This window comes from Aricia agestis, chromosome 7 (assembly GCF_905147365.1).
Source record: "Aricia agestis chromosome 7, ilAriAges1.1, whole genome shotgun sequence".
Lineage (NCBI taxonomy): Eukaryota > Metazoa > Arthropoda > Insecta > Lepidoptera > Lycaenidae > Aricia > Aricia agestis.
Genome location: NC_056412.1, coordinates 15,954,621 through 15,968,678, shown reverse-complemented (window position 1 = coordinate 15,968,678; position 14,058 = coordinate 15,954,621). Strand labels below are relative to the sequence as shown.

Below are 14,058 nucleotides of genomic sequence, written 5' to 3'. Positions count from 1 at the left end.
TACACAAACTCCGCGAGTTTGTGTACGCGGGCCCTCGCCGCGCGCGTACACAAACTCGTGTTGCTCTGCGCAAGTACATTCGTTTCACTACTGTAGGGATATGTCATATTGCTATACTGTGCCCTAACCTCAAAATTGTCCAGGTTGCTTTATTCGAGAAACTTCTAATGAGATTACAATATTTATTCTCCAGTAGGTGGCTCCATTGAAGGGATTTTATTGGATCACCTGCTACCATGGAAACGATATAGCTTTATCGTCGTATTAATAAAATTAAAAAAAATAAGGCTTGATAAACGCACTATAAATCATGTAAACAATACTTTGACAAATAAGCCTATCAGCCTTTTATCAATAAAAATATTTTAAATAATATTATTCTCAGGGTCCTATTATTCTCAAGATCCATATTATTAAATAACAAGCTACTAGGTCTAACAATATTATTATAACGAATCAAAATGCAAACAAAAATCTGTGTACCAGAAATGTATTGCCATTAAAAAAAAGTATTGGTGATGGTGACTTCAAAACAACAGTCAATTACATTAATTATAATATTCATTTACCTATTAGTAAAAACCACTATCTACTAAGTAAACCATTGTAATTTAGTTTGATGTGGGTAATACAATATGAATTTAATAAGTTGATTTATACAACTAAGTATATTTAATAGTCGAAATTGTTTTGACACAAATTATTTAGTTAGTGAAACAATATTAAAAATAGAGAAGTATAAAAAAACGATCATATTGAAAATTACAATCAAAATAATATTATATTATTATATTAATACGTGAGAGAAAAACTTTGTAACCCTTTTTACGAAAAATGGGGAAACGTAGGTACATGAAATTTCGCACAGTTATAGTTTATATGGTGAAGGAGTGCATCGAGCTAATATTATTTTAAAATTATGCTTTTATCATATATATTTTTAACAAATAAAACGTTACACACACTACGACACTACTACTAGGAAAAATGACAGATTTTTGAGTAACAAGCCTATACATACGAATTATACTCTTTTATTTATGGTTGAAGTCTGTTGACAACAAGTTGACAAATTGAAAATGGATTATTATTATTTTTTTAAATTTTAGATACTATTAGACAATGCTTAAACGGCCAGTCTGAGATCAGCTGAGTCCCAGAGACAAGAATTAAAAAAAACTATGATGAAGTCAATATTTTTTACAAAATATAGGTAGTAGTCCTAATGTCGTTGCAAGTAAGGTCGAATTTCGATTATTGGGCGATCTCTAGTATACCTAAATCTACAATTATAATGTTACAAATAAAATTTAGAAAAAGCCACAGAAATAAACTATTTAATTTATAATTGCGTGCACTTAGCGTATCGAAATCCCTACTCCCCTAAAAGAGTTGAGTCCCCTAAAAGTACAGTCACCATAAAATAGACCTGTTTAACAAAATCAAATTATAGGTCTCAGACCGATTTTGATACCAATTTCTGTCTATGGTTTTGTTGAAATCAGGCCAGCAATGCAGGAGCTGTTTTTCAGTACTTATCACATTTTTAGTCCTATAATCTAAATATTAAGCCCCGCACTCTAGTTGATCGGATGACTGCAGTTTTACGGTCAGTAATTATTGTCAACCAAACTTAGACTTCGGTTTTTTTTTCGAACTTGCAAAAAATATTTTGGTTCTCGTATTATGTTAAAACTACAGTTTTTTTTATTACAAAAAACTCTTTACTCTTATAGTGTGCGTTGACGAAAGACAGTCAATCCTTTTATCCAGATGGACAAACGAACGTACATTTTTACGTCAGTTTTGGACTGTTCACCGACCACTTGGCTAAAAGTGCCTATGGTCATATTGCACAATCCTTACAAGAAAAAAAATGTATTTATTTTTCTGTCAATATAATATTTTTTTTGTCGACCGTACCGTGACGTTGTGTTTAGGGGTTAATAAGCTCAGGGATCAAAGGCGCCAAATCAAGCGGAACCCAGCTAATACAGAGGGCTTCGCATTGAGGGTGCTTTGTTCATATACTTACCGTTAAAACACTGATTATTATCTTAGATACCCATAATAAAGAGAATCCCCCTTACTAATAAACGCTGTATAAGCTTTGAATAGTTATACAGTGTTTTGTCTTCTTCAATCCAATTAAAAATGTCACTTGTGTGACAGGAACAAAACACTGTATAACTATTCAAAAGCTTATACAACGTTTATTAGTAAGGGGGTTAATGTTTGTTTGTTTGTGTCAAAAAGGATCCGAAGATATTAGGCCGATTTTAATAAAATTTGACATGGACATAGAGTAGACCATGAGAAAGGATGATACTTTTTATTGGGGGGAAAATGTACGGTTCTCGCGATTCGGTCCTAACGCAGATGGAGCGTGCTACGTCTTGTAGTAGTAAAAGAAAATAGGTGTTTTCTTTAAATATAACAAATTGCTGTTTATATTATTTTGCAATTTTCTGCAGGAAAATAATCGGCTTGCCCCTTAATTCGCTAAGCTGCATTATAAGATTCAAGCGTTAAAAATAAAGCGAATTAAGTTTATTGTATGTGAAAATTTCTCTGTAACTGGACGCTGACTGTATCTTTGTGTATCGTCTCACAAAAAATTACCTACTGAGTTATGAATGCAGTCATGTTCTTTAGATCTTTTAGAATAAGACAGCGACCAACTATAATCATAAAGTTAATATACCTAGCGGAATAGAGCAACAATCTCGACCTGTCAAACGACACCAAAATTGGTTTACATCTGTCTGAAAAATATGTGTACGTATACACTTACACAAGCATGATTGAACATGATTTCTATGAGATTAAATTGTCAACGTGCGGCACGTACCGACTGGACGTCAAAAAAAGAGTGCTGCTGTCATGTATCACACGTTTCTTTTTACCGCGCAGTGTTACTGATAGTGACATCTCTCTTGCTCAGGTTATGCTTCTCTATTCCGCTAGGTATATTAACTTTATGCACAAAACACTAGAAGTTATTGACGCTCGCACTATAATACCGATAACGTACGTACCTATCATACTTTTCAATTAAATATAAATTCCTTACTCAAGATCATTTCCTCAGCAATATCGAAACAATGAAACATAAAAATCTAAGATACAATGGTTTATTATAAGTATTTATTATAACTAATATCTTAGCTTACTTTCATTATATTAATTATTATAAAATAATAATAATAACTACCTAAATCCAGGTTATTTGCTAAACATTTCGTGCCGTATCTTTAAAGTAAAATTAAAGTATTATGAATTTTAAGTCTTCTTTTTAAAGAAATATACCTATTGATTTAAAATTATTTAAATGTTTTAAGAATTATAAACCAAAACAAGACGTGCCTTTTTCTACTAGGAGTCTTAATTCTATACAGTTTTTACACTTATCCGTTCTGCAGGAAAAAAAGAAACTTTTCGAGTTGTTACCGATATTTTTTTTACCAATCAACATCAAATTCTTTACTTTGTCCTGGACAGTAACAAAGAAAGTATATTTTAGATGGCAAATAAAAGGACCTGTTCCTGCAGATCGCATAATGTAAAGAACCCTTAATTTGCCACTTAGAGTCCTGTGATGAGGCCGCTCTCCCTCACCACTTGTTCCGTCGACACCGGGTTTAGGAACACTGAAAAAAAACAAAAACTTAGTAAAAACTTGCTACAATATATAATATGATTGATTTTAGCAGTATAATTTGTTATTAAAGGATCTTAATAGGCAATTAATTTATGTACTGGTCATAAGACGTGATGTTAGCACACTATTGACATAAAAGGCTGACTTAGGGCCGGGACACAAAAACACGGCACGACGTCGTACGACGTCGTACGACGTCGTACCGTGTTTTTGTGTCCCGGCCCTTAGATAAGGATATGCAAATAACATGATATTTCATTTGTATATCTGTGCAAGCTTTATTAGCTGGCCCCTAGACGAGCAATTTTATTGCGCAATATCGCATGATATTATTGACCGTCTAGGGTTGATATTGAACATCGCGCGCCTTCAATCTTATTTTCAAATAAGCTGTTCAATAAAATTGAAGAGTGATATTGCACAATACAATATTGATCGTCTAGGAGCCGGTTTAGTTCAGATTCAGCGGTAGATAGTTCAGGTTGCAAATAAAATTTGGTGTGTCCGGTAAAAGACGCAGGATATCTTTTAGCCGCAAACTGCTAAACAAATTTCTGTGCGACAGTTGCGGGCAACATCTACGTAGTAACTAAGTAGTTTTTGTAAGTAAATAAACTACTTACTGCACGTCCCACCAGTGTAAATGTCCTGGTCGGGTATGATGCTAGCGGCTGCTATCGCGGCCTCGTCCAGCACGATCACCTGGAAAAAATCATTAACAAATTAAAAATACGAATGGAATAAGAGCGTCTACGATAATCTTCCACCGTGCGTTTTTCGCGTAACTTTCTGCCGTGCACTGTGAAGCTCTGGAACGAATTGTCACCAGCAGTATTTCCGGACCATTACGACCTGCAAAACCTTCAAGAAGAGAGCGTATTCCCTTTTAAAAGGCTGGTAACGCACTCACAGCTATTCTAATGTTGCGAGTGTCCATTAGCGACGGTAGTTGCTTTCCATCAAGTGACCCGTTGGCTCGTTTGTCCCCTTTTCATTTAAAAAAATTAAAAGGTTTGTCCCCTTTTCATTTACTCGAAAATTCTACGGTGCCAATTGCGGGAATGGGCACCGGAGAATTCATAAGACGAAATCGACGTTTCTATTTCGTTCCATTCCGCAACAGTGTAAATTGAGCCTTATTAGGCTTGGTATAGTCCACAGAAATAAATCAAGACAGAACGGCGACGCGCGTGCGTCGCTAAGGAATCGCTCGTGTCAATTTTAGCTTTGCTTTTAGTTAAAACAAATAACTTACCTGTGGCAAGAAACACCTCCTTTTAACCGATTCACTTTCGTACTTCTGTTTTTACAATTAGACACTGCACAATGAGGCATTTTTGCACAACCGCTCCGGTGTAATCAAGTCGAGACATGCGCGCTGGCTGAATGAACGTTTAACGAATCTTGCACGACAGAGCAAGATTGAAACACGCGTACTCCACCAGCTTAGCCGTTCTATCTTGATTTATTTCTGTGGTATAGTCACAATGGACCCTTAAGGATCGCAGTGACATAAGCGCTGCAATGACCTGCCTTCAGAATAAAAATACCTTAGGACAATCCATAACGTGGTCATAATCAGTCTTGTGGGTAGGCTGTCTTAACGGCAGGAGGTCTATGGCGTTAGCGGCTAACGACCAGAGGTGCCCGGCGCCCTGGGACGCCCTGGCGCCCTTCCGGAAGTGAGGGTTGATGGACAGGTTGTGACGGACAGAGTTCTTCCAGCGCTCATCGTTCGCCTTGTAGAACGGGAAGTGGTCCCTGGAAATGAATGATAGGTTTTAATACTGATAAATGTCATAGAGCATGTCAAATTCTAATATTTTAGGCATGTCTGGCGGTGGGTAGCAACTATCAAAAGTCTCTTGAGATTGAAGACGAGATTCCTACTGTTATGCCGAAGAAAACAACATAAAAAACTTGAGCTTTATAATTTAACGAGGGTGTAAGCAGACCTTCAGAACCGGATACCTCCTAAGGTAACTGCGACTGAAACTCCATAGTTGCTAGTCGTTCTTACCTGTATACAGTGTGTAACAAAAATAAGTGATAATACTTTAGGGTGTGTACGTGTTCCTTGTAGAGAGTTCACTGAGAAAGTAGCAGCGCTGAAAGGCGAAAAAATTTTTTCACTTTTATATATAGTGGAAAAAGTGCAAGTAGTATTGTGTTTTATTTGTGTTTTTCAATTTTGTATGGGCAAGGTCCCGAGCGCAAGTGTCACGGGTTTCTCCATACAAAAGTGAAAAAAAATTTGGTCTTTCAGTGCTGCTACTTTCACAGTGAAATCTCTACAAGGAACACGTACACACCCTAATGTATTATCACTTATTTTGGTTACATCCCGTATAATAGGGCTCTTTTAAATACAGGGTGTAAAAAACTAAGTGATAATAATTTAGGGTGTATATAATATTATGTGTCTCTTATGTATAGATACACATCCTGTCTACTTTAGCTTTTATAAAATGACGAAAGTCTGACTGTCGCTGACTCTTACTCTATTAAAATAATGCTAACAACAAATTGAATTAAACATCTTGATGCGGGATTAACCCTCGAATGCGATCGACTGTATCGCTACTGTCACGTCAAGTCACGGCCGTCCCGTCGCGGGCCAGCACGGGTCGATGCGTCACGCCGTGAACGCAGCTGCTTAACTGATTTGTCAGTGCATAAACAAGGCTATTTGATGAACCCGATATTATGGGAAGATTTGCTTGTTCATTGTAGAAATTTACCAAACTAAATTGATTACACTGATTTACAACCAATTTAGTTTGGTAAACTGCTACCTTATATTTACCTTGGATATACGGGATAATGACAAGTTTTTAACATATAAAATACAGCGAAAAATATCGCATTTTTATTGATATTTTGATAAAAAGGCGCATTAAAACATACCAAATAATATAAACAAAGATATTTGATTAAACAAAGTAATGTCGGGCAAAGATAACTAGATTATATTATTGCAAATTGGTCCTCAATGTCGCATCAAAATGTACAGTTACTGTGGTATTTTGTGTGCAAATAGTCGGAACACCTACTAAATCATAATGAGGTACAACCGCGATAATAATAAAGTGACACGGAGATAAATTAGCTCAATTAATTGAAATCAACACCGCCGCGGATTTATCGCGGGGTATTATTTACCGGAGTGCAGCCTGCAGCGGGTTATAATGATCACCGGCGATATTACCGTCGTACCCCATCATCATAATATTATGGAGTGAGTCACCGCCCTTTCGCACTTGAAATATACGCCATACACGCTACGGTTTACCGGAGAGACCACCTGTGTAGGTATGCCAGCGCAGGTGTCAGTCGAAAGAATTGATTTTCAATTTTGCTCCAGTCGACTGCGCAGGCCATCATCATGTAGAGTGAGTCACGGCCCTCTCGCACATGAAATGTACGCCATACACGATACGGTTTACCGGAGAGGCCGCCTGTGCAGGTATGCCAGCGCAGGTGTCAGTCGAAAGAATTGATTTTCAATTTTGCTCCAGTCGACTGCGCAGGCCATCATCATGTAGAGTGAGTCACGGCCCTCTCGCACATGAAATGTACGCCATACACGATACGGTTTACCGGAGAGGCCGCCTGTGCAGGTATGCCAGCGCAGGTGTCAGTCGAAAGAATTGATTTTCAATTTTTCTCCAGTCGACTGCGCAGGTCTAAAAAACTGCACAGGTCTATTCCCACATACGTTCCTGAACAGGTAGACCTCTCCGGTGGACCGTAACGTGTATGGCGTACATAACTCGTATGATGTGGACACACGGTGTAAGTAGCTGCACCTCAGTAACTGACTAGGCCAGCTCTCATGTCAGCTCGCACCGTGTCACCCAGGCATATTTTAAGGAAGCTCATAATATTACAGAGCTGATGGCTCTGTAATATAATAATTGCGCTGATGCATATAATATGGCTCAAATTATATGCATCAGCGCAAAGGAGCGCTGTGGCCGCTACACAGCGACATCACAAGCATTTGGGTAAGTATAAATGAAAGCGCGACCGCTCCGCTATGCAAATAAATCCTTACATACAATTACTTGTGATCTCGTGATGTGGCCGCCAAGCCGCGCTTTGGGGTTCCATTTGCGAACATTGCCATCATTGATCATAAGCTACTGATCTATAATTCCTAATGATAGATCGTCAGTTTTTTTGCTATTCTCTTCTAGTTATATGGTCGAAGTCTCATACCATCAGGTGATTTCTTTTGCTCAATTCGAAAAAAACACAGTCACGTCCAATCGATGTGGAACCGCGTGTCATCGCGTTACAAAGAGCCAATATTACATTTGTAATGGCATTACGGGGGTCTTTGTATTCTTTGTATTCCGCCTGTATGCCGACTTATTAAATTTGACTCCCGCTAGTACGCTTTAGGAAAATATTGGTTGTAATGTCTTGTTTGGAACCATCATCAATACTTTAAGGCCGAACACCCAAATGTTTATGTAAACGCTTGCTACGATTGGATACTGGAAAACCAAGATGGTCATCATGATTTTCTAAGCATACAGTTTGCACAGTCTACGTCGATCATGTGCAATCATGGACGAATTTATGATGGTGTATAGATATGATAATGTTATTTACGCCAGTTCTATGTGCGGCCAATTCCTGCAGTCAAATCTCTCTCTCTCTCTCTTGCTGAACCGAGGTCAGTCCATGTAAAAACAGCTAATAGCTAGGCATTGTTCATTGTTCTTTTTTTAACCTAAGTCCCCAGCTTATATGGGATCGCGTCAGGTATATTTGAACCAGAACTTGCATCGCTGATATTAATGTCCATACAATATTATGCATCATATTAGGTGTGTCTGTCTGTCTGTTACCTCTTCAGGCCCAAACTGATACTTCGAGTCCTGGAAAGGACATATGATACTTTACCGGAAAAATGTACAGTTCCCGTGCGATAAACAAATTATGGCGCATCGGAGTTGCGGGCATCATCTAGTGTTTGATATAATTACACACTTATAACATAGATTTGGCTTATCAGCACGGTATTTACTGAAGTGTTGCTGATAACGTTATTAATTTTTTATCAGCTCTTATCAGCAGTGTACGCGTGAGAAAATAATAGAATTGTAGTAGCAGGATAATGATAAGGTAATCCCTATAATCATGACACCCCTTGTTTCATTAAATCATATAACCGCGAGGGAGATATGCTTCGGCACGAATGAGCTTACTAGATGTCATGGGTGACGCTACGAGGCAAGTCACAAACGTATTTAACTACGAATAATAAAATTATAGCTAGGCCTACTACTTACTAGTGCCTAGCCTCGTAATATTTATCGTTTTTGTTATTATATTTCGACTGCATACAATTTTTTTGGTAATTTTACTATCTTAAAAAGTTTAATCAACTTTTTTCAAAAAGCCTCAATACATATGAATGGGTACAGAACAACGTATGTCGGGTCCGCTTATTACTATGAAATATTTAGTAGTGCATCTCAGTCAACAATGGACACACTGGATAGTCTTATGCATATCAAATATTAATACAGATTCGCATGGCCCTCGCTCGTATTTCCCTTGGGTCGCGTAAACCTGTCGGCATAAACTGTCGACGTGTCGGCGTTTTGTCGGCAAGTCGGCGTGTCGGTGTGCGGCAAGTCGGCAAGTCGGCGTGACACAAACACAGTAAATCATGTCGCACCTTATAAAGACGACAAATTAAAATCCCCTGTGTATTAGTTAGTAAGAGCACTACTATCCTTTTAAAGATGTGATACAAAGTCAAAGTGCAAACGTCTAAACAGAGCTTAGCCCATATAAAGAGGTCCTTTAAGGATTTGTCCATAATTTATTATAATATAACAATGTGATACAGTTTTCATAGCACTTCTAATGCTTTTAAACTGTAAAAACGCTTGATGGTGTTGAACGATATTATTTTGTAATAATATAATATATATTTTGTAGTTGACGCTTATATCTTCGATAATCTAAGCTTTTCTAGATAAGTGCCTTATCACACTGGCGATTAGCGAGCGATTTGAAAGCGACGCGACTGCACAGCGCACACGCCGCGATTGCGCGGCGTGCACGTCGCGACAGCGCAGCGTCGTCGCGGCGTGGCGTGGACGCCATTTTGTACACTCGTCTACACAGATTATTATTATATATAGTAGACTCGTCTAGGGAGTGCACGCCGCGCAATCGCGGCGTGTGCGCTGCGCAGTCGCGTCGCTTTCAAATCGCTCGCTAATCGCCATTGTGATAGGCCCTAAGAGACGGACAGACGAAATATTAAATACAATTCGTAGACATCATAATATCTACATCTTTGCCACGTTCTAACAATTGGGGATATTTTAAAGACAAGTATGTTTGTTTGTTCGTTTGTTTCATTGTAGTATTCAAGAAATCCCCACTTCTACATGGTAAAGGATGATGATGATGACGATTCGTTTAATCATAAACAACCTATCCAGGTTTCCTTTAATGAAACTAAATACGAAATCAATTTCTAGTTGCCAACGGCTTCCGATGAAAGGAAGTCTAGTGAGCCACGACTCAGACCTAAAATGCTTGGAAATATTTGTATTTGTAATTAATTTCAGCGAACTTTCATATTTAAATGAATAGAAACTAGATATGGTTTGGTTTTCAAATAACCATGAATGGTTTTACTTGCAAGTCTTTGGCGGCAACGAGAAAAGACCATAACAAGTTTTAGAATGTAAGAGGAACGTTTTTCTTTTCTTAATGAAAACAAATATCGTGCAAAAATAAAACTTGTGAGCAAAAGAACTCTATGTACCTACCTCTTACATAACAATCTTATACATTTAAATATTATTATACTTAGTTACGCAATATTTTATACCTGCCTCGCGCGAGAACAAAACATGTGAATCTTTGATAAAATAAAAACTATGGATCTTTTGGTAATAAATTGAAAACTTACGATATCCACTGGTATATAGCAGACACGGTGAGCTCTCCTTTGTCTCGTAGCGCCCTTTCGATGAGCTCGGGGTATGTTAGCGGAGGCTTCTTACTACAGTCTGGCACCTCCGGAGGACTGTCCTCCGGCACTTTGATGTTCACGAAATCGTCCAGGCGAAAGTTGAGGAGCCACGCCAAGCTCGCGCAGTCGTTGTCGTCGTCATTTTTGGACGATTTTCGTTTTCGGTACTTTTGTTTTTCGACCGTTCTGCATGCCATGGCTGACTTGACTGGGCCCGCTTTGAAAATGGAACGCCGGTGCCAGGCACGGCTATCGCCCCGCATAGATAGCATATACCACCTCTTTATTGCCATGAAATGTCAAATTAGATTTGTTCTGTGACACGTGTTTTACTGAAAAAAAATCGAATCATAGATAATATAATATTTTATGACAGGTGGCCGGTGCATTGACCGAAACGAGACCAACATGAATAGAATCATGTACAAAATCTTGTACTTGCAAAGATTAATATTTCCGCTCATAATATATTTTATACAAGTAGATAATCATTAAGAATCCTGTTATTGAAAACACTTTTAGATGATATTAAAAAAAATACTTAAATAGTATTATTTTTAATAACGTCATCAGACTTTGGGCTTTTATGAAATCTATCCTGCTAGGGTGTTTTGGCGCGTAATTAATGTCATTCACAGGAGGTCTTCTCTCGACTGACACTTGACAAGATGGTAACATATTTTTAATTTTCATGATCTATATTTGACCACGATACACTTTAGAGTTGACCACGGGGAAGGCCATAGATAACTTTTTTGCGGGAAAATGCACGGGTTCTGCAGCAACCCTTATTTACGCGGGTAAAGCTGCACGGAGCGTATAATAAAGAAATATTCTGAAGCGCTTTCCTACAAATAATACTATCAAGTGTAGGTATCTACGTGACGTGAAAAAACGTGCAAATTGAATGTAATCTTTTTATCAACGTGCAAAAAATAAATTACGCACATCCGTTAATCCAAATTATTTAATATTCAATCCGTTAACAGACGTTAGCATATAAAACATAAATCGGCGGATTTGTCAAAAATCCGGCGGCTGGCAAATTGGAAAAGTAATTGAATCGAACAGAAACACGGCCGGAGGTGACAATTTGGTGACCAATTTTTTGGACATGAAGTGTATTAAGGCGACGCCTAGATAATTTGGCTGTAGCGATATCGATTTTTCTCAGCAATGACTAAAGCTAAGAAATTAAAGTTCCATTTCGTGAATTACCCATAGCATAACATGATTGATCAACTTTTATAACACAGAATAATCAATCAAAAAGACCTCTGTAAAAAAAGGGATTCTAATTTGGCCAACAGAGGAGAGTGATTTAAGCTTCCAAAATTTGTACATAGATTGGTTCAAGCATATACTTTAATTTGCCCATAGCTTATATGAAATATATTCATGCTTCTTAAATTACGCGACAAAAACTATTTTGTTGCTTACGCCCTTTCCATTTCTTGCTGTTCCATTTCCTAGAAAACAAGCAATCTAAAACGCGGCGTCACCTTAATGAGTTTTTCTTCTTTTTCATGAACCTCTGTGTCAGTAGGTTCTTCTTTTTAGCAAACATTAAAAATGGTACACCCTTTGTACGGTCTTGGCTCGAAATCCTGCACTTAATAATTATGATTCTGCGCCGGCTACACAGAAGGTATGTTTGGCTATGTACCATCGAGGAAATTGATTCCTAGGCAGTTGACAGACCAACGTCATTTGGTCAGTTAATGTCAATTTAATAAGGTCAATTTGACCTGCCGGATGGGTTTGACGTAACGCGACCAACCTACGTAGGAATATCTGCCTAGGAATCATCTTCTCTGATAGTACTTTGATACCTTAGTGGCGGTACTTAATAGTTCGGGAACTAACCCGGCGTGAAAAACCGTCATAAGAAACTTTCCCGGGGCTACCTTTTACCGAAAATAAAAGTAAATTATGCAATACAAAAAAGAAAATTATTATTTTTGTATTGCATAATAATTTATGTCGGAATATCGTGTCTTTACTGTGCTATCATGCATATTGTGTCCTCGAAGCGAACTCTTCCTTATTCTATATATTAATACGCAAGCGAAAAACTTTGTATCCCTTTTGACGAAAAATGCGGAAACGTAGGTGAATGAAATTTTGCACGGTTATAGTTTATATGGTGAAGGAGTGCATCGAGCTTATATTATTTTGAAATTATGCTTTTATCATACATTTTTTTAACAAATAAAACATTACACACACTACAATACACACACTCAAGAAGATGACAGATTTTTGAGTGACAAACCTAGATACATACGAATTATACTCTTTTATTTATGGTTGAAGTCTGTTGACAACAAGTTGACAAATTTAAAACGGATTATAGTTTTTTCTTATTGAATCTTAGGTACTATTAGTATATATTAAGTCTATGGGTACTATTCATAAACCTATCAGTATATCATAGACATAATATAATATATATTATGTCTATGCAGTATATATTAAGTCTATGGTACTATTAGACAATGGTTACATGGCCAGTCTGAGATCAACTAAGCCCAGAGATGAGAGTTGAAAAAAAATATGATAAAGTCAATATTTTTTTACAAAATAAACGTAGTAGTCCTAATGTTGTTGAAACTAAGGTCGAATGTCGACCATTGGGCGATCTCTAGTTTTTACAAATAAGTGATCAATAGATTAGTAATGATAATATCGTAAGGGACATACTAGGCTGTATTCGTGTATATTCTACGTAGTCGGAGTTTTAAAACGTCCGTTTTGGCGACTGTCTGCGTTCCGGTTTATCAAACGTCCAAAGAGAATGTCATATACTACGTAACAAGAGGTCGGCCTTAGAAGAAAAAAATTTACATTTTTTTTTTTAATTGAAACTAAAGTTAAAATTTTTAAGTGCAAACCTTCCACTCTAAACATACCAAATTAAAAAAAAAGAAATGAGCTCAAATAAATGTTTTATTTCAATAAAAATTATTGTACATAGCTTAATAAACACAAAACAATAAAACAGATTTAATCCACAAGGTTTAGGCAACAAATCCGTCCGCTGCGTACGCTCCGATTCCGATCCAGTGGACGCGCATCTTTATACATACACACATAAGCATATAGTGGTGGTGTGGTGAGAGCCCCGACGCACCATCTACCGACCTGCGAGAAGGAGGAGTTCTGGCCGATTGGAGTCGTCTACAGGAGGTTCCGAGGATGACTTCCGAACACGTCGCGCCCCACGTCGCAGACAATACGTGTTTAGTGTTAGTGTTAGTTTTTAGTATAATTGTATGTATGTTAGTCTATAAGGTATTTATAATATGGACCAAGATGCCGGAGTTAAATAAATAAATAAAATAAAATAAAATTATTACTTTGTTTTGTTACACCCTGTAAATAC

At 37.4% G+C, this 14,058-nt stretch overlaps 1 protein-coding gene across 1 annotated transcript; it reads right to left on the bottom strand.

Annotated features, from left to right (window-relative positions):
- Positions 1-3,294: 3,294 nt before the first annotated feature.
- LOC121728739 (hepatocyte nuclear factor 3-beta-like) lies at positions 3,295-10,904 on the bottom strand. The gene is made up of 4 exons (XM_042116977.1): positions 10,611-10,904; positions 5,212-5,422; positions 4,285-4,363; positions 3,295-3,650 (listed from the first exon to the last, which is right to left on the bottom strand). The coding sequence occupies exons 1-4, from the start codon at positions 10,868-10,870 to the stop codon at positions 3,586-3,588; spliced, it is 615 nt and encodes a 204-aa protein (XP_041972911.1). The 5' UTR covers positions 10,871-10,904; the 3' UTR covers positions 3,295-3,585.
- Positions 10,905-14,058: the final 3,154 nt, after the last annotated feature.